This window comes from Mastigoproctus giganteus, chromosome 10 (assembly GCF_048544385.1).
Source record: "Mastigoproctus giganteus isolate SK-2022 chromosome 10, ASM4854438v1, whole genome shotgun sequence".
NCBI lineage: Eukaryota > Metazoa > Arthropoda > Arachnida > Uropygi > Thelyphonidae > Mastigoproctus > Mastigoproctus giganteus.
The window spans coordinates 144,252,057-144,274,387 of NC_143584.1; the positions used below are offsets into that span (position 1 = coordinate 144,252,057).

General features: G+C 34.4%; 1 protein-coding gene across 1 annotated transcript; it reads left to right on the forward strand.

Moving 5' to 3' along the window:
- Positions 1 to 3,507: 3,507 nt before the first annotated feature.
- Positions 3,508 to 15,185, forward strand: SkpA (S-phase kinase associated protein 1 SKP1-related A). The gene is made up of 2 exons (XM_090384001.1): positions 3,508 to 3,621; positions 14,501 to 15,185. Exon 2 carries the CDS (start codon positions 14,559 to 14,561, stop codon positions 15,045 to 15,047), a length of 489 nt encoding a protein of 162 aa, XP_090240127.1. The 5' UTR covers positions 3,508 to 3,621; positions 14,501 to 14,558; the 3' UTR covers positions 15,048 to 15,185.
- The last annotated feature ends 7,146 nt before the right edge of the window (positions 15,186 to 22,331 follow it).

Here is a 22,331-nt window from a genome sequence, read left to right on the forward strand (position 1 = left end):
TTTGCCCCCGAAACGATCCCACACATCACCGCGAGATGCAAGGTGATCACACAGACTGAGTACACCCATAGACATGACTAGGTAGCCAGGATAGTACATCGGAAGCTAGCAAGGAAATACCTGTTGATCCAAGTCTGCGTGGGTAGCACAGTGGTATCGTCACCGTCCTCCCGACACTGGGTGGAAAAGGCCCGGGTTCGAATCACATCCATGACGCGAGGAACTTTCGTGGGCTTTTTTCACTCCGTGGCTGAGTTAGTTGGCCTCAGGCGTAGATAGCAAGGTTTTCCCCTCAGAAATGGGGTTTTTCGTCCAGCAAAACAGGCAAATCGACCAGAGAACACACGCAATTTACAGACACGAATTCCGGTTAATGTAAACATTTATGGGTAACCCTAATATAACAATAATAATAATGATAATACCTGTTGATCCAAGAAAGTGTACCGTACTACAAGTACGAACCCCAGGCAGTACTAGAGACCCCAACGGACAAGCTGTACCTGGACCGCGCCGTAATAACGGATAGGACAATCCCGTACAACAGACCGGACATAACCCATGTGGACAAGAAGGAAAATGCTACCTATCTGAAGACATAGCGGTACCCAACACTGGCAGCCTGCAGAAAACCCATGGGGTAAAAATGAGGAAGTACATGGACCTAAGGCAGGAGATCAAAGAGATGTGGCATATTCAACAAGTAACGACCATCCCGATCATCGTGTCAACCACAGGTATGGTGCCAAAGACCATACATAACAGCCTAGCAGCAATAGGTCTTCCGGTGAACACTTACAAGGAACTGCAGAAAGTCGCAATCCTGAACACCTCTAGGATAGTCAGAGAGTTCCTCGACCAACAGTAACACCAGACATAACAACAACCAGACTGTGTGCTTGGTGGCAATACCCGTCAAATACCCGTCACGAGGTGGAATCCCCCAATCAGGAAGAAATAATATAATAATAACAATAATCGCTTCATATTCCTTAAGAATATTAAAAAAAAAAAAAAAAACTATGATAATAGAGTCATGAGAATACTCTCATTTGCCTATGTGTATTATGTTTATAAATTGTGTATTTTTTTTTTTTTTTTTCTTTTCAATTTGCCTGTTTTGTTGGAAAAAACTCTACTTTCCAGGGAAAGCGAATTTGCTGTCCTTGCTTGAGACCAACTAATTCTGCCACTTAGTGAAAAAAAAAAAAAAAAACATAAAGCTTTTCAGTCGTGGACCAGAATCGAAGCAGTGTCTTTACAGCCTAGTGTTGATAGGGCGGTGATTACAATCACTGTACTATCAGCGCAGACCGTTATGAATAATAGGCGGTTGTCTAACGTTGACACTTCTGTCCACAGTATAGCTAAATTTCTTATTATTATATTTCTTTCTTATAATGCGAAGTGAGCATTATCTGCCAGTATAATTCTCACTTTTAAACGAGATAAAGTGTCCAGCAGCATTTTGAAATGCTGCTGGATGCTTCCATTTTGAATAATTCTGTGACATTATCTTTCTTACAAGGGAAATAAAAAATTATCACTGTCGGCTGAAATTGATTTGTGTTCATTTCTTGTTCAATGTACTCAACTTGCTGTACATTTTAGCTGTTAGCTGCTTTGATACGTTTCGATCCCTTAGGGTTTGTTTTACCCTCCACCACAATTGGATACATTGATTTTTTTTGTATGTCATATATACTTTACAATCAGTTTGTCTGTTGCTGGACAGGGCAGCATAAAAGTTATTATAAGTGTAATTATTAATGTTTGCGGATTGAAGGTACTTATTGACACCAAACTTGAATTTTGAACAGAAGTAAAGGAGATAAATGAGGAATAGAAATGTTTACTTCTGTGAGTTTGGAGTTGGACAGTGAATGGGTATTGACTAGTGTAAACCTATTTTTGGCCCCGTGTAGAAAAAGATAATGAAACAGATATCGTTTCAGAATAATAGTGCCCATGGAAATATCTATAGAAAAGGTATGTATCAGAAATCGAGCCTCTGATTGATAGAGTTTCTAAGAGATAGGTCATCAAGCCTCATGGATATCAGAGTTGTTGGGTTCGCCTTCCTTCCCACACCATATGGAAAAGACCTGAGTTCCCTCAATGACGCGAGTAATGTTTATGGGCCTTTTTCACAGGGTGGCTGAGTTAGCCGTTCTCAGGAGAGTGTAGGGTCGTTTTTTTCTCCCGGAAACTTGGATTTTTCTTCTAGCAAAACAGAAAATCGACTTCAGACACATGCAATTTACAGATAATATACACTGAGCAATATGGCCTTAGTCACTGATGCTTCTAAAAACCCTATTACAACAATAACAACAGGTGATCAATTAACATTACTGCCCTCTTTTGGATAGAATCTAGAAGCCTGAGAATGGTGTCGGGTCACCACCTCACGGGAATGACGTTCCATGGAAGAGCGGATTTGAAAATTGTGCAGAATTAGTAACTGTTTAGGAGAAGAGTAATGCTGAGAGGGAAAGAGAAATCCAGATTTGCATTATGACTATTTTTAAAACCATTTAGTGTTGTGCAAAATCCAAAACTGTCAATATAATGTTCGTACAGTGTAAATTCCGTTTTTTTTTTAAATAACACTAGAGCACAGTCAATAATTTCTTAAAAAAATAATCTGTTTTGAATAATTCTTTTGTATTCATAATCCCAGGCCTCACGTCTGTCAGTATGGACTTTGCCCACCCCAGGGTCCTGAGCTGGATATCATCATTCTTCTCTTTCTTAGTGATTCCTTTTGACTCTCTCTCTCTCAGCGTAACTCGGGAATTTTTTTGGCTGGTGCAGCATAAGCTTCAGGCTTCCTTGCACCATATGGCTAATAATAATAATAATATAAATATTCCAACAGTTTCCTCGTGTTTCATAGTCTCATTATCATTAATTACATAGCTTTGAAGCTGTATGTAGTGATCATTCTTCTCTTTCTTGGTGATTCCCTTCTACTTTTCTCTCTCTCTCTCTCTCTCTCTCTCTCTCTCAAGGTAACTCGGGAACTTTTTTTTTTTCCCTAGTACAGCATAAGTCTCAGGCTTCCTTGCACCATATGGCTATTATTAATAATAATAATAAATTGTTGGGTACCTGTTCCTGTGCATCACTATTCATCAGCTCAACTTGCTACCTAAAATCGTATTGTCAGATTGCCATCGTCTGCTGGACATAAAGTGCTACTTTCTGTGGAGAGCGAGATATAATTATGCAAAATATGCATATTTTTTTTTTTTCGGCTAATTAGGCCACAGAGTGAAACTTAGCCCATAAAAACTCCTCCAATCTTCTTCGTTAGTTTCATCCATATATTCAAGTAAAGGGAAGAATTGAAATTAAGCAGAGAATACGTCTGTTCTCAACAGATAAAAACTTTAAAAAGAGATTTTAAAAAGAAATGTCCAAAATATCAGCATTTATAGACCGTTGAAATTCATTCTTATAGAACGCGGGAAACTCTCATTTGGCGGCGCTGTACTCATAACATTTTTAATCGTCCATTTGGGAATACTGTTTGTTGCCTATTTTATTCGTCCCAGGAATTTGGAAGGTGTTGTCGTCTGGTGTGCAGTGAATTGGATATTGGAGTGTATATATTTCGTAAGTTTATAAAACGCTGTTTTATTCATGCGTAAGTAAATCGTGAATAAATTCAGTAGTTTCTAAATTTAACTCCTGTGAAATTCGACGCTGCATATCTTCTCTTCCCCCCCCCCTTCTTAATTAATTCCGTACTACGAATTGGAATATTTCATAATAACTAATATGGTTCGAGTTTTGTTACTCCTGTATATTTTTAAGAAAACTTTAATGTGAATTAATGTTTGCAGATGTGGCATTTTTGCGAAGATTAGCTTGTTGCATACAAGGACGTTTGGATTGTGAACGTTCAATAGTGTTGCGTCAGCATTTATCCCCCCCCCCCCATTTAAGCACTAGACGAATGGATTGTTCCCGTTCAGAGGGACTTTTCATTTTGCATTTATTACTACTTTTGTTTTTTTTTTTGCCATATTTCAGAAATTTGAACGAAAATAATCAGGAAAGACGGTAGAATGTTTACCACATTGATTTGAATTGCATTCTATAATATTTATCCGTCCGTTACATTGCTATCCTAGAGTAAGTTTTTTGTTTGATTTTCTAAATCCATAAATTTAGATCTCTTCATAATCGATTAAGGTGTACATAATTATGAAAATATTATTAATCTAGAGTGAGATTTTACATACGGTGGCGAGTCCAGTTTGCCTTTCACTGGCTTCCGTTGCTGAGACTTGGTAAACTGAAGTCGCTTGATGTTTACGTTATACTCCTCGATCTGATGTTTATGTCAAACCTGCATTGTTATTTCGTAGGAGCTACTGGAAATCCCTTTCAATACTGCATATTATTTAGCAACGGACATGAAACAACTGAAATAGTTAACATCGGGAACAATTAAAAACAGTGATGGAACTGGAAATGTGGAGAATTTCGTATTTGAGGGTAGATGGAATTTTGGAATGGTTGTGTGTGTGTAACAGTTACAGTAACTTATTATTCGAGTACTTGTCAATTTCTTTTGACCTCTGTTTGTTTTATCATTGAAATCACAGATAGCATTCCCCTCACTCCATTGTTTATCCTTTAAGAAGAATGCCTGTGTGGTTATGAAAGACACTAATAGTTATTCTAATTATCGTTATTAGATATTGTGGTTACTGTATTAATAAATAACCGCAATTCAATTTACTAAACATTAGTATCCACTGCTCATTGATTTTTCAAAGATAAATACACTTTCTTATATGGGGTGCAGTGAATAGCACTGTTGCTGGCGTAATTTGAAGCAACTTCTGTTATTCCAGGCATAATTTAATTATGATTTGGTTGTTTTTAAGTTTAAAAATGTTTATTAATGCAGAAATTTTTTTTTTTTTCCAGAAGCTGAAATTTTAGCCAAATGTTCTTACTGTTCATTGCTCACCAGAATTGTACTCCTTCCAAGTTAATTTCTGAATCTAGAAAAATCTAGCACAAATAAGACTAAGTAATCAGGGGTGTGTTGGATGGGGTCTCAGGGAGGCCTTGTGCAGGCTACCCTTGTTAAATTTTTGGGGATTATCAGTGTGTGTGTGTGTGTGTGTTTTATATATATATATATATATATATATATATATATAAAAACCTTATTTTTTAAACTTAATACCAACTGGAGAAATTGCATACAACTGCAGCGGATAATTTAGGTAACCAAAGTTGGACTTTGTTGTACCCTATAAATAAACAGATTATAGTAAAATTAAAAACGATGTAGCTAATAATTGATATTTAGATACATTGAATGGAATGTTAACCAGGGCTAGCTCCATTCAATATATATTCCATCAATAATTACTGAGGCTATCTGTTTGTTTGCCATTTGCCAGTTTTCTAGGGTCAAATGTAATTAAGGTGAAAGGGAAAAATTGAGATCTATTACTATCCTTATTACTCTTCCTATTTGCTTTAATTTTGGCATAAGCCTTTCATTTTCACTAAATAAATAAATTGCACTAATTAATAATGCAATTTATTTACTCACTTTTATATTCTTGATTCACTTCCATTATTTTTTTATTAATTTTCACTGCTATCTATCAGGCTAGCATTTATTTTGCCAGTTTTCTGCTAAATTTAATGTATATTAAAGTATTAATACTAAATTGATAGTATATTTGCAGTAAATTCTCAGTATATTTGAACCTAGAAAAACTGGCAAACAGAAACAGATAGGATATAGGATATACATGGAAGACTGCTGTACAAATTGGAGCAGTGTGGCATTGGAGGCAAATTGCTGCTATTGATAAAAGGATGGGTGAGTGGGAGAAGACAGTGGTAATCAGTGGACACTGCTCATCATGGACTAATGTTATTAGTGGAGTCACTCAGGGTTCAGTATTCGGTCCATTGTTTTCTGTATTTATAAATGATATTGATGATAGTATATCAAGCTTAATGTTCAAGTTTGCAGATGATACGAAGGTTGGCAGGGTTGTTAAGGACACTGACAGTGTGCTGCTGCAACAGGATCTAGAAAAGTTGAGCAGATGGGCTGAGAGGTGGCAAATGAACTTTAACATTGACAAATGTAAAGTACTATATATGGGAAGCAGTAATCCCAGAGTAACGTATCAACTCTGTGGTACCACACTGACAGTGGTAGAGAATGAAAAGGACCTGGGGGTAATTGTGCAGGCAGATATGAAGTTTTCTGAGCAGTGCAGACGGTCTGCAAGAGTAGCTCATAGTGCCTTGTCAGTGATATACGGGAATTTTTCTAGCAGGTATAAGGAGGTGATTATCCCCTTGTATAAGGCAATGGTCAGGCCACACCTTGAGTACTGTATACAGGTCGGGAGGCCTCATTTTAACAAGGATGTAGAGCTGTTGGAACGAGTACAGAGAAGGGCAACAAGATTAGCGAATGTAACAAAGGGTTGCTCTTATGAAGAAAGGCTGCAATTTTGCAAATTACAGTGTCTGGAGACTAGGCACCTGTGAGGTGATCTGATTGAGGTGTATAAAGCCTTGAATGGTTTGAGTGTGCTCAATGCTGATGGAATTCTTCTTGTTCAGAATAATCATTTGAGAGGGCATAAATTCAAATTGAGGAAAGATAATGTGCAGAAGTTTGCCTTTAGCCAGCAGGTTGGTGGAACAGACTTCCATCCTTTGTTGTGGAAGTTGATAGCCTAAATAAATTTAAGACTGAGCTGGACAGGTACTTGGAACAAATGGAGGGGTGAAATGGGAGCGTGTTTTTTTTTTTGGCAGATGCTGCATAAGCTTGCTTTCTTGCATCATATGCCTCTACTAATGCTAATGTATCCAAATATCAATAATTAGCTACATTTTAATTTTACTATAATCTGTGTTTATTTGTAGGGTACAACAAAGAAGTCCAACTGAAATACTTGGCCCTTTGGCCTCATGGGTATAGTTTTCACCTCCAATACTTATACAGTATTCTTAAATTTTTATTAAATTGCTCCAGTTGTATGCAGTTTATCCAGTTAGTATTAAGTTTAAAAAAAGGTTATATACAAACTGATAATGTTCCATCATTATTTTGATGGCATTAATCTGTTCTGATACTCTATTTCTCTTCCTCATTCTTCTACATAATTTCACATATGTACACACACACACACACAGTGCTATTATTTGTAAAAAAATAGGTTCCAGTACCCATTCTTTACTATCAGGAAAAATTTAAATTAAAAGGATATGAAAAGTACTCTGAAACTTTTTTCCCTGACATTGTTACTTTAGTAATCTTTTTAGAATAAGAACAACAAATTAAGTGTAACACAGTTTATTAAGCATACATTTATTTATTCAAGTATATAAAACAAGTAAAAAATAATAACATAAGTAAAAATGATTTCATAATAAAGTTTTTGTAGAATATTTTTTTTGAGTAAAAAGCTATTTTTGATCTAACCTTTAAAAAAGAATCCGAAGAGCCTCAGCTCAAGCTGGGAGGATGGGGGGGGGGAGTTTTTTTAAGAACTGGAATAGTGGGAAGGTGTTTATTTAAAAAATAAATATTGAAATATTTATTAATACTAAAAAACAAACATCCAATTAGGTACAAATTAATGACTTATACTGATGAACTTCTTGAGCAAGTGTCTCTCAACATCATGTGAGTATGTCGTAATTAAACATGCATGAGCTTTAAACATGCTCACATTGTTCAGACGACGGTTTCTTGATTTATTTTTAATATAGTTCTTGTTCAAAAATATTTGCAGAAATACGTCGAACCAAAAACCTGAAAAGTCCAAACAAATATTTTCAAATTTATTTATGGTCCAGTAAGCTACTTCACACAAACAATTTAGTCTACATCTTAAAGTCATCTATTGCCATCCATTTGTGTAGAATTGCAAGGGCAGCCTTTTGCCTCTCCAAATCCTCAATTTCAGTTTTAAGGCATTTTATCTTATACTCCACATGTCCTTTATTTTTAAGCCCTCTAATTCCATTTCAAATTGTGCTTCATGTGAGCTGTAAAGTTAGAACTGCAGTTACATGTTAAAAGAGCTGCATGTGGCTCGGGAGCTGCAGGTTGCTGACCCCTGTCCAATGAAGACTTCTTTTCTTCCACTTTGTGTGTTGGCTGCTGAATGAAGTTTTCAAAGCAGCCATGAATCGACATTTTGCTGGATCGAAGTGAGTCAGGGGTGTGCCTACAATTTTAAGAAACAGTAATGAAGAAACTTTTTGTCATCAACGAAGTGCTGGTTGGGCTAGCGATCAGATCCATTTGTGAAAATCCTCATTCCCTCGATGAAATTGGTATCTTACTCGGAGTGTTCATCAAATACTTCAATTCTTCTGAAACCTTGTCAATTAGGTATCCACGAATTGCATCTCTTTCATTTAACTGTAACCTAATTGACAATTTTCTAACTTCACTTTCACCAAATGCCAAAAATTCATGTTTAGAAGGATTAATACCTTCGTTGTCCCTTGTTTTCCTTCTCTCGTCATCAGTATTGTCACTAGTTCTTAAATTTGAATTTTTTTTTTCTTTCTCGGATATTCAAGTACTGTGACCATGTAAACAGAAAGGGGAAAATGTGGATAATGCGCTTCCGCAAAACAACAGATGATTATTTGTTGGGGTAAAAGAAAATCACTTCTAATTCTTGAACGGGGCATTTACGGGTTGATTCACAAAGGTGTCCAACATACGGCCCACGAGGAAAGTGAACTAAAAAAAAAAGCATTTTAAATTTTGTTAATTATCAGAAATTTCTCATTAAATGTTTTGTTCAGTAAATATAATTGTGTATTGTACTTCATAAAATTTTCAAATATTTTCAATTTTACTTTTACATGCAACAAGATATGGAAAATGTAACACACTAAAGAAATTTAACTTTGAATTGTTTTGAATATGGCCCCTGTATGGGAAAAGGTTGGACACTGCTGCAGTAGGTGGGCCAGAGTCCATTGGGAATACACCTTGATCTGCTTACTCTTGACTAGTGAGACTCCTCCATATGTGGGACTGGTGGTCGGATATGTTTTACCAAGTACTAGTAAGTTGTAGAATGCTTCGGCTCTTAACTCGTGCAGCAGGACTAATTGCCTGAAGGCCAGAAGTGTGCACAGAGTTGATTCTCTCCTAATCTGTTCCCTATATGAAAATTTTCTTTGCTCAACGGAAACTATTTTAAATGTAACTTTCAAGTGGAATTCAAAAATTTGCTATAAAAGGACTTGGTTAAACAGAAGTCCGGCTGAGTAATTTAGAATTATAAAAATGGTTATACAGTTTTATAAGGCAATTTTTTAAAAAAACAGTAAAAAATGCAAATTTAGTTAAATTTTAAGGTTTTTTGAATAGTAGGTAAACATGTGAAAAAAATTTAAGGAATATTACAAATTTCAAAGTGCACTGCATCCAATTGTCACACATCACTGTTATTAATAAAGGTGCCTGTATGCCATACCGTTGCATACCGTCCCAAAAAAAGCAGTGTGTGTGTATATATATTCCCAGGTGAGCCTCTTTTTTTTTGTTAGGAGGCTTTGCCTTAATTGTTGTGCCTTTCTGGGGTTGCCTTCCCTATCATCCCCATACTTCTATCTGTTCCCCCTTCAGTCTTTGCCCCAACTTTAACTGAAAGTTTTTTTTTTTTTTTAATTTTAATTTTTAGGCCCTTGCCACTGAAATCTTAGGAAATTAGGTGGCAGGGTCTACCTAACCTAACCAGATTACTTAATTGTAATGCAATCCCTCTGTCTGACCTGCCTCCTTGGGCCAAAGTGTGGGCAACAGTTGGGTCCCACTAGGGACCCAACTGTTGCCCACACTTTGGCCCAATGGATAAAAGGTCAGAGGAAAAACATGACAAACATACCTTACACTTTAAAATCTCTGGCCTTCAGTGTTCTGTATTTCAGAGTACATAATGCAGAGATGGGGGAACCCCTGGGGCCATTAGACAATGAACACTGCATTTTTGTGCACAAGACAGTCATTAATGAATAGTACCAAGCAGCATTCCTTCAGGATGACTTGAACAGGCTTCAAAAATGTTAAAGAATTCTAGAACTAGGGGTCATAAATTCAAATTATGGGGAAAGTACAATCTTTATACAAAGTCTTATTTTACTAGTGAGTTGATTACGCTATTCTGTGCTTTGAAAAAAAAATTCGCTTTTCTCAGAAATTGAGTCATTTTGTAATGCTGATTTCAAAGATGATTTCAGTTTTGTTTCTATTTCAGGCTTCAAAAATCAATTTATATTTTTAAAGAAAAATGATGAAAAAACTGAAAGTTGGTTTTTTTTTTTTTCACAAATGCTGCTTTTACCAAACATTTAAATACTTAAGTCCACTAAACACTCCTCTTATTATTAGACCCATCAGGATGTAAAAGGAAGGATGAACAAAAGTATGGCTTCAGCAAGTAACCAAAAAGTGATCCCCCTGTTTTGATAAGAGAAGTTAAGAATTAATGTTACAACAATTAATCATTGCAAAGATTTCTATTCTGATATTCTGTATATCACATGAATCAGGAATTACATTGGTGAATATTGGGAATCAAATGTACTGTTAACAGCACAATGTTTGATTTAGACTACAGTACTTATTTAGAAGAAAATTATCTTATTTTGCATGAGATTGATTCTGAAGGATGCACAATACAATGAGGTGTGACAGTTAGATTCCCAGACTGGTGCTATTGTGATAACGTTCCATGAGCTTGAAAATAAACAAGTATGTTGTAGTTCAAACTTCCTCTGACAGGCTGCAAGTAACAACCAGTTTCAATAGTAATGTTATGTTTTGCATTGGAGCAATGAATGAATATCAAATTTTGTTTTAAACTGGGGAAATCTAACAGAATTGCACGAAATATTAAAAACTGTTCGTGTTGAAATGTTGTGCCAGTGTGTTTGAATGGTATAAGTGGTTCAGTGTTGAAGGAGATTATTAATAGTGAAGTGGTGCAAAGAGGCCTGAGGCCCTATGCTGCACCAGTCAAAAAAAATTTGAGAGAGAGATTATATCCACCTGGACCCTGGGTGTGCCAAACCCATACTTGCCAGATGTGAACCTCTGAATGATGGCTCTTTTAGATATAAGGAGATGATTCATCAAATTTTGCATGAATATTTAGGGAAATGGAAGGTATATGCAAAATTTGTGCTGTATAGCCTCACAGATGAGTGGAAGCAATGAAGAGTCACATGCAAAGGTTTCATCCAGACTTGTCAAGATGGCCCTAATTTCCTTGAATGTGTTATCACTGAAGATGAGTGTTGGTCATTTCAATATGACCAAGAGATGAAGTATCAGAGCATGCAGTGGACTTAAATCATCACCAAAACTCAAAAGTTTTTGTTTACAGAATAAAGACAATGCTGAACATATTTTTCAACAAACAGGATGCAATTCACAATGACTATACCTGAAGGGGAGTCTGTGCTGTGTTCTACAAACAGGTGCTTCAAAGACTATTGAAGTGCATTTCCAGGGTAAGAACACAACTTTGAGAGAAAGGCAGCTGGTTCTTGTTGCATGACAATACCCCATTCCATATTTTTTGTGAAGACATTTCTGACAAAATATAGCATTGTACAGATTAACCATCCACTCTATTTTGCTGATCTAGCACCAGTTGACTTCTTCTTTCAAGTTAAATCTGCCCTCAAAGAAAAATTTCAGGATGTCAAGGACAAAGAAAAATGTAACCAAAATTAAGGATCTCTTTGGATGCCTTTCCTGACTCTTTATGGAAATTTAGAATTGTGTAATAAGTGCATTCAATCAGATGGTAATTACTTTGAATAAAAATTAGAACAATTTTTGAGTTCCTTCACTGTTCTTTTTATTGCACCAATCTGAACTTTATTGCCACACCATGTGTGTGTGTACACTTTATTTTTTTAAATCATAAAAATAAAACTTTATCATTATAGGCCTTCAGTATAGTAATGACCAACACCTATCTTCTTGGAGGGCTTTGGATGGATCTGACTAGTATTTTAAGCCCAGTTATTGATAGATACCACTGCCTGAATACATCAGAATTAATTGAAGTAGACATGTTACCAGATTCTTCAAATAAACCCTTCATATGCAGGCCACAAATTTTTTAAATGCCACTCATGCCTGTGTTTCTTAGTTTTGTAAAGGAGGTTGTGGACATCTGTATATTATATCAATTATTTTTTGCATCCAGTTCCTTTGTTACTACTACATTTATCTATCAGTGGTTAGTATCCCTTAAAATCTGTAATGTGATTGCCATGCAACTGCATTTCTGTCAAGATCATCTTGCATTACTGCTTTAACCACTGAATCTGTTTTCTCTGGAACAAATCAAGATGGGAGGTCTGTAAATTACTTTGTCCTTTGATCTTTTGTGAATAGTGAAACATTGCACATATGTAGAGACCTACCTGTGATTTGTGGATGCTCAAAGTTTTGCTTACTTCTTTGCTGCTTTTAATATAATTGGATAGATTCCATCAGTCCTAGTGCCTTATTTACTTTTGTAGATTAAATTTAAGAAACACTTGAACCATAAAATAAATACAGCAAAATAATTAGCACTTAATAGGGTTATAGGTAAGACAGGGTGCTGTTCTGCTCCTATGAACCTAACCATCCCTATATCAAAATAAAATAAACAATATAATAAGATAAAGAAAAGAACTAAAGCATAATTTAATTCTTCCTTGAATTGATACTACTTTCATATCACCAGAAAGTTGTTCCAACAGTTGAAAGCAGATTTTCACATCTGTTCTATGTCCATCCTTTCTTTAACTTAAGTTTGTTCCCTTATGTGTGGTCTGAAGATGTTATCAGCATTTAGTTCTAGCAACCCACATTTCTTTTATTGTGGAGAGTACAAGTGATGTCTTTTGGGGTTGATGGGCATCACATTAAATTTTCTTTACATTTTGAGGCTACAGGCCAACTGCTATGTAGCCCACCAGACAAAACATGTTGGTAACTCCTTAGTAGGTATACAGATCAGCTAGTGTATAACCTTGCTGCCCCTGCTCTGCAGACTAGTGACTGAACAGTGAATGGTATTTACAAGGGACAGGGGACACTGTTCAGGCCAGGTGTCAGGAAGTTGGCTATATTCTTTACTAATTCATGCATATTCTATCCCCTTCTACTTTATCTACTGAATGTGTCATGAATAGTCAAACTAATAGAACAAAAACTTGTCTGCAAAAAGATATAATGCATCCAAAACCACATTTCACAAATGTGGTCTCAGGGATGTCCATTTTCACCTGCACTCTGCCAAACCCTACTTGCTTTTCTGACAGTCAATTATCATTTGCCTCACTCCTAATCAGTTCCCAACTATTCACTCAGATTAGATTCCTTTAACTTGAAAGTTGGTACTTGTACATATGTCTGTTCTGATATTCCATGTTAGAAACATCCTAATTTAGAATCTTTCTCTTCCTCATTCTATCAAATTTGTCTGTTGCTTCTATCATTTGTCTCTATTAAGAAGGAAGACTGAAGAAAAATTTGAAATTACTCCAATGCCCCTGTCCATTATACAAAAAAACTTATACCTTTCCAAGTGCTGTCTTATCTTACAGTATCCTTATTCACCAAACCTTGCACCATGTAACTAGTTTTTTAAACAAAACTAGTTAGTTTTGTTTAAAGTAAAACTTGAGTAAACAGAAGTTATGACAGCATGATAGTGGCCAGTATTTTGTAGATTAATTTTGTGGCTGTAGGAGTTGAACTGCACATTCAATCTTTTCTTATCATGGCAATTTGGTTCTTTTTTTATTATCACTGTGATCTATATTATAACTTTCAATAAGGGTGCAATATGATGAATACTAGACTGTTGACAACATTTTGTTATAATAACTCCTAATTGGTTTGAAGGAAGATGACAGAACCTGATCATTCATAACTGACTTTCATTAGGATAGTGCAAAAGCTAAAGAAACTATGGAATTTCATAATTAGTTGTAACTTTTTTCTTGTAGCAGGAAAATTCACAGAAAACTTAAATTTCTTATTTAATTATGATTTAAATTGTAAAAGTGATCAAGCAGTAGTTGAATACACCATTTCAAAAGTAGAAATTTCCCTGTTAACCATGCAACAGATGACTACTTTTGGTGATCATTTCAAATGCCATTGATCATCATAGATGTAGCCATTCACAGGCAAGCTTGTGATGGGGAACTTATTTATATTGCAAAGACGTACAAATGGATGAATAGTACTGTAAAGACTTAAGTATGTTTGCCTTCTGCCCCTCCACCTGATAACTTTAGTCATTTTATTGTTTAATTTAGTTTATTAAATGACCTAGATCTTGAAAAAAAATGTATAATTATCTGAAACTAATGGTGTATGTGTAAACACCTAAATTTTTTTTTTTTTATAATTTTCTTTCTCAAGTTTTTTTTTTCTTGTTTCTAGAATAATTCTCATACTGCCACCTGTTAAATCTCTGGGACAGCCATTTTTAAGTCTGAAAATGCCTAATATTAAACTCCAGAGTTCAGATGGGGAAATATTTGAGGTTGATGTGGAAATTGCCAAGGCTTCTGTCACTATCAAAACAATGTTAGAAGATCTTGGAATGGATGATGATGAAGAAGAGGTAGTTCCATTACCTAATGTGAATTCTGCAATTCTGAAGAAAGTAATACAGTGGGCAACTTATCATAAAGATGATCCTCCACCACCTGAAGATGATGAAAATAAAGAGAAGAGAACAGATGATATAAGCTCATGGGATGCAGATTTCTTAAAAGTAGACCAGGGTACCCTTTTTGAGCTTATTTTGGCAGCTAACTATCTGGATATTAAAGGACTTCTGGACGTTACATGTAAAACTGTAGCAAATATGATAAAGGGAAAGACACCAGAAGAAATACGCAAAACATTTAACATCAAAAATGATTTTACTCCAAGTGAGGAGGAGCAGGTGAGAAAGGAAAATGAGTGGTGTGAAGAAAAATAAACTATTATAGTGGTCATTGTTAATTTATGTCTAATTGCTGTTTACTAATTGCAAGTTTCATATTGTGCAGATGGTATTTAAATTGGTTCCCCTTAGAAAATTAGATCCTTTGGAGTTGAATAAAGCATTAGCATTACATTACATTGTTATGTGGATTTATTGCTTAAGGGATTACTTGATAGCCACATTCCTTCCTATTTTAAAGATTTCACTAGTTTGTCCATAATCTCATTTTTCAACTGGTTGTATGTCATGTGGGATACCATTATAAAGTCATGCCATCACCAAACTATTGTAGGTAGCAAAAGTTGTTCCATATAATAATTAGAATATTTCGGTTAAATAATATTAATCAATACCAAAATTAGTTTTTCAGAATGTCTGAAAGATAGGTGATTTGTCAACTAAAATTAAGCATACCAGGTGAAACATTTCACCTTTAGTTTCTGAATAACCTTAAGTGTTGTATATATGATATTTTATTTTTTTAGTTCCTTGGACGAATGTGTACATCACTTTATCTATTAATCCATTTACATCTAGCAAACAGGAATATCAGTGAAAAATTTACTTTTGGCAATAACTGCTAAATCAGTATCCACATCCATTGAATGCAGTGCATATTTCCTGAATTAATCTCATTTTATTCAAATTCCATCTTGTTTATTTAATGTTTTTAATTATACTTAATTATCAAGAAAACTTATGACTTGAATATATATAGAAACGTGATTTTTAATTTTCATTATTACTTTTTAAGGGTTCATTCAAAATATTCAATTTATGGTAATACTATTTTAGACTATATAAATTGCTGATAAGACACCACAACAAATGTGACCTTCAGTTATGCTGAAAGAATTTGGAAAACAGTTCCAATAAATGTTGAAAGTTAGCATCAACATTTAGATTATTTTAGTAAATGTTTTCTCTTAAATTTTTGAAAAATGGTAAATTCTAACAAGTTTTGGTTTCGTTTATTATCTCTGTATTATGTGACGGAAATTAGCTTTTTATTTTAGTGTTTTTGCAGAAACAATGTGAAATCCTAATTATAACATTTTATTAGTTTTTTTAAAAAAACTAGCTGCTGACAAGTTTGTGGAATCACTTAATGACTATCTTTAGGAGAAAAGCCTAAAGATAGTCATTAAGTGATTGTTTTTCCACTGTCATTAGTTTATACTTAAATGGTTTAGCTAGTATAATGGAGTAGATTTTTTAAACTTTATGCAGTGCTTTCTTAGGAACTTTGAAATGGTAATTTGGATTCAAACCAAAATTAGTTAGATGTTCTTAAAATAGTCTAAGTTATTTTTAAATGTTACCTTTCAAATTTTATTTTTCATAACTGCATATCTTTTGTCCATCTGACAATGTAAAAGATTAACATTGAAGGGTTTAATAATTCTGTGTATCAACAGGCTTTTACATGTTAATTTAATTAACCTGCTTGTTTTTAGTTTAATGCACATGGATCTTCAAGGAACAAACTTCAAGCTGAATTTATAAACTCCCATGTATTTAAATGAAAAAATAAAGACTTATCATAATATGCAATGTTATTGTTTTATAGATATTTTCAGCATGGTATCACAACCATATACCATACAAGCAAAAATTATCTTTCACTTGGTGTTGTGTTTTTTTTTTTTTTTTTAAATCTTAAACTAAAAACATTGAAAAAATGCCAGTACTTTTCAAAGCCACAAACTCCTCTGGTCACTGATTTAAGAGTGCTAGCATTAAGTAGATGACTTGATCCACTTATTCTGTTTTTACTGTTGTTGATAAATTAACAGAAAAAGTTTTTTATTATACTCTTAAATTTAAAGTTTTGAGTATAAGAGTCAAGTTTTAAGAACTAGTTAATATCACCAATAACTGTGAGCACATTATTAGCCCTATGATGCAAGGAAGCCTGAGGGAGACTGCAATTGTCTTGTATGGTTTTCGTTAATGGCATGAAAGGCTAATTCTGACCTGCTGAACGAGAAGCATATACTGTGGATGTCTGTTTTACTCAAATATTCAAGAAATGTATACAAAGTCACATATCTGTGTCGTGAAAGAGGAAAGGGCAGCGGTTGTTCAATATAGCATGCAATTTATAGGCATTGAGAAACTGATTAAAGATAACAGATCTTTTTGTAGGTGAACAAGTGATAGCTGTTATAATGTAGAAGCATACCAGTGTTTGTTGGTTATGCTTCTACATTATAACAGCTATCACCCATTCATCTAACAATAAAAGATCTATTATCTTTAATCAGTTTCTCAGTGCCTATAAATATTCAATGACTGAATCTTCTTTAGACTCAGAAATACAGATATTCACCAGTAGATTCTTAAATAGGGATTACCCCTTGCTAAGGATAGGATACAAAAAACTGTCAACTAACAATAGTAACATCAAGAAATACTTTCTGTCCCATGTGTTGAATAGTGGTACAAGCAGCTTAACAGATTTTTTAAAGATACCAAATATAAGATTGTGGCCAGACCAATTCCAAAATTAAATACTATACTTGAACAATCTTAGTCCTTTCCTCTTTTGACACAAATAAATGACTTAGTATACATTTCTTGCAGTGATTGAGATTTGTCTTACCAAGAATCTACACAATTTCTGTGGAATATTAGAGTAAAAACAGCATGTATCATCATCAGTATGTGCTTCTCAATCATTAATGTCAGAATTAGCCTTTCATGCATTCACGAAAACCATTATTTGAGGCCAAAATAATTAGTGTCTAACATAATTATACGAGACTAATAATTGCAGAAACCATTGAAATTAAAATACATGAGAATTCTGTTAACGTTTGCCATCCATATCTAATCTCAGCTTTGTGGTCTTATGTACAAAGACAAATAATCATGGCCTTTCTCCCTCATGTATGAGGGCAAATCTCTATTTAAGATCCATGCTCGCATACTTCGTAATATCCATTCCTGTGATGACAAAATACAGTCAAAGCGCTGTCAGCTTCTGGAAGGAAAATTTTTTTTTTTCTCTCAAAATTTACATTGAACTTTTAATTGATTTTTGTACAATTTGCATTAATCTTTTATTTGTTTTGATTTCTGGAGACTATCATATGAAATTGTTCTACATATCATATTGAGGTAAATTTCTCTTGTTCTATAAATATTTATATCAAAGAAGAATATACTGAGCATCATAGCTCTGTTATATATTATCAAAAACATGAAATAGATATTTCAGATAGGTAATGCTGCTATCCCAGATCCAGGACAGTAGAATGATCTCCTTGGGATCAGATGATCCCTTATCTAAATACACCAAATATTCACTAAAAGTAGGCAGTGTAGACAAGTGGCAAAGAAGACCCATGAGCTCCTATGAATGATTTAATGAACATTTCTTTGTTAGACAGTAAGTTCATAATCCTACTGTGAGGCAACACCTGAAATACTTGAAGCTGACAGCTTTGGAATATTCAAAGGTCAACTGGACCGATACAAGAGCGAGTTAAATAGGCAATTTTTTTTTTTTTTTTTTTTTTGCTGGTGCAGTAAACCCAAACTTCCCTATGGCTAATAACTATCCTTCAACATCAGCCACTTTCAATCCACTGCAGGATGAAGGCCTCTCCGACAACTTTCCAGTTCCTTCTGTTTTTGCAATGGACATCCATTTACTACCCACGAACTTGTGAATTTCATCTGTCCATCTGTCGTCTTCCAGGTTTTCTGCTAGCTCTTCTTAGATACTGTTCTGTTATTTTCTTAATCCATCTATCATCATGTCTTCAAGCTGTATCCTGCTCAAGACCATTTTAGTTTTGATAAGAACGTCCTTTACTTGAGTTTGCTGCCTAATCCATGTTTCTCTTTATCTTAACAGTCTGATTCCTAATATTTGTTCCATTCTTTGCTGTGTAGTTTTCAGCTTCTCTTCCATTCTTTTGGTTACTGCCCAAGTTCCATAAGTCATGGTGGGAGTATACATTAGTTCATTATTTTATGTTTCAGACATATTGGTTCATTATTTTACGTTTCAGACGTAATGATTACTGTGGCATACTTGTTCATCATTGCTTTTGTTTTAGTTGTATTCATCTTTAGTCAGAAATCCTTACTAATTTTGCATAACTGATTAAGGTTTTCCTGTAATTCTTTGGGATCATGGATATGATCACAATGTCATCTGCAAATCATAAATGGTTTAGATACTCACATTGACTCCTTTCTGTGACCAGTCTAATCTTCTGAAAGCTTCCTCAAGGGCAGCAGTAAACAATTTTGGAGATATTGTATCTCCTTGTTGAACTTGTTTTTAAATTTGAGAAAGGACCCTAATAAAGGAGGTAGTATCCTCATTTTCTTCAGAATAATAATATGTAGGGTATCTATGCCTAGTCTTTCTGGTGCCCAAAACATTGCGTTATGCTGTAGGAGTTGAATGCCTTTTTTATAATCCACAAATGCCAGGCATAATGGTGTTTTATATTCATTTGCTTTCTCCATTAGCTGTGATATTACATGAAGGTGATCCATTGTTGAAAATCCTATCCTAATCCTAAAGCCAGCGTGCTCTTTTACTTGATTCTCATCAAGTATTCTTTCATTATCTGTTAGTAATGACCCTTGTGAACAACTTGTAGATGTGGGCTAACAAGCTAATTGGTCTATAATTTCCAATTTCTGATTTATCTCCTCTCTTATGCAGCTGAACTATGATTGCATTATTCCACTCCTTGGGCATCTTTTCTAATGCATTTTGTGACGTGTCTTGCCAGTTTCTGTGTCACGTCTCTTCCTCCAAATTTTAACAACTCTACAGTAACTACATCTCCCCCTCCTGGGCTTTCTGATTCTTAATTTTCTTCAGTGCATGATGTTCTACCTCATCAGGAAGGATATTGGGTATGTCATATGTTAATTTGTGATCCATCTTCTTTGCTGCTGTCATAATTTCCTCACTCCTTGTATAATTCTCTATACTAGTATTCTGCTATTTGAATTATGCCTTCCCTGCTATTTATAAGAACACTATCTCTATTCTTCAGTATCATTTTGTCTTTCTGTATTGCTGCTGATATAAGTCCTTTGTTTTCCATTAATGCTTGTTTTACTTTTCTTGTGTTAAATCTTATGTCCTTTCTCAGTCTCTAATGGCTTTGCATAACTTGGTATACTCAATTTTATCCTGGTCTGTGTTTATCTTGTTCTTTGTTGTCTTCGATTCATCTTGACAAGTGTTTCTTGACTAATTTTTTCTTTGGATTTCTTTTTACCCATAGGTTTCTTGGGCTTTATCACTTTCAGACAGTTGTAGTATTCCTTATCTGATATCTTTGTCTTGTGAACAGGCTGCAGAAGCTGAAACTTCCAGTACATACTGCTCTTCTCTGTTATCTCAAAGACCTTCGTATTATGTACTAGTCAGGTTTTTTTTTTTTCCTTTCTTTTCTTAGATCTATATCATGCCATTCTGTGATCACTTCCAATGTTTACCTTGTTCAGCACACTAAGATCATTCATGATATATCTTCTGTTAGTGAGGATGAAGTCTATTTCATTACTTGTCAATCCATTTGGGCTCTTCCATATGTACTTTCTGTCCATCCTTTTCTTGAAAAATGTGTTCATTACTGACATTCTTTGATTCTACAGTTGCATTTCTTTCACCAATTCCAAAATTTCCTATAGTTCCCCTTTTTGTGCTGTTTTGTATCTTTCCAACCTTATCATTGAAGTCCCCCATAATGATAGTGTAGTGGGTTTTCTGCTCATCTAGTAACTTGATTTTGGTGTACATTTCTTAAACCTCTTTATCATGGCTCAACGTTTGTGCATAAATCATAACATTTAGCTTGTACCTCTTAGAAATCCTGGGTAGTAGTCTTGACACCCTTGGTGATGTACTTTTTGAATTCCAAAATGTTTTTTTTTATCTTTATGAACCAGAAAGCCAACTCTCTATCCTTAGTTTATCTTAATCCTCAATTTTCAACACAAACTTACATTTTTCATGCTTAGTGGGAAGAATCATTTTTGATAAATGCAGTAAAATATTTAGTTAAATATAAAAAAAATCTATACATATATAGAACAAACCCTTACTTTGATGGACACTCTTCACTCTAATTTTTCCAATAAAGCAGGGAGCAAGGATTTTCCTTACAATTAGCCTGACCAGTTGTCTGGACCTCCAGGAGGGTACTTGACAGCCCTTCAAGACTCAGAATAAGCTTCAGTCATAGTCAAAACATTAACTGCCATTTTTCATAATAAGTGCAGTAAAATATGGTTTTTTAACTTTTAATGCTCTTAATTTCATGGTACAGCACTATAACATTCTGAATTTAAGGAGCTATTTTATTTTATTTTGAGTTTAATGAGCAATAATATTTAGCAGAAGACCTTTAACTCTATAGTCCACTGGTTTTACTGATTGCTGTTTTTCTCAATGTTTAGGAAACTAAAGTTTTAGTGTTTTTAATCACTTTTGTACTATTACTATGTCATCTAACCCTTAGATGTTAAAATAAGCTTTAAAATAAACTGATTTGATTATAGAATTATATTGTAATGTTCTATTAGTGGAGCAGCAACAATTCTAACTTAAGTTTACCTTGAGTTCACTAGTGTAGTAGTTTGAAAGTAAGATATAAGGAAAGTGAACAAATAATGGCTGTGATGAAATATGAAAGCTTCGAGGATATAGTGATGAGTGTCTGAATGGCTTTTCCAGTGTTGATATCCATAAAATCATTTACATATACATTTATGGTTCTCCAGGAATATTGTTGGCATGGTTGTTGTTACTTTGACAACAGACTGATTCATCCTAGATAAGGCAGGTAGTTACTGACAGATATGGCATGTAAAAAATTTATTCAAAAGATATAGATTTTTGAAGCATAAATTCAGTAGTTAGATGCCATTCACAAAGTACATTGTGAAAGATCTTACTCTGCATCCCCTTTTCCATATGTAGCAGAAGTTAACTTCCACTACCCATTTTAAATTGCATTTATTTTGTAATATAATACAACAAACAAATGAAATTCCTTTGCAATAGGAACTTAAGTACTAACACATGGAGAACTGATTAAATCACTTGTACACAGGAAATAAAAATATAAGCATTACAGGAATAATGGTACTTGTCTCTGTGCTTATTCAATATTTTAGTGGCATAAAATGTTGCAGAAACTTTTTTTTTTTTTTTCTTCTCTTTCAGACCAGGGTTTCTTGATCCTTTTATGGCTGGAACCCAGATAAAGCTTGGGAGTCAGCTTTGCAATCCCT

What these genes read in the sequence shown, in the direction of transcription:
- SkpA (XM_090384001.1), top strand. Translation starts at nt 14,559, where the DNA reads ATGCCTAATATTAAACTCCAGAGTTCAGATGGGGAAATATTTGAGGTT.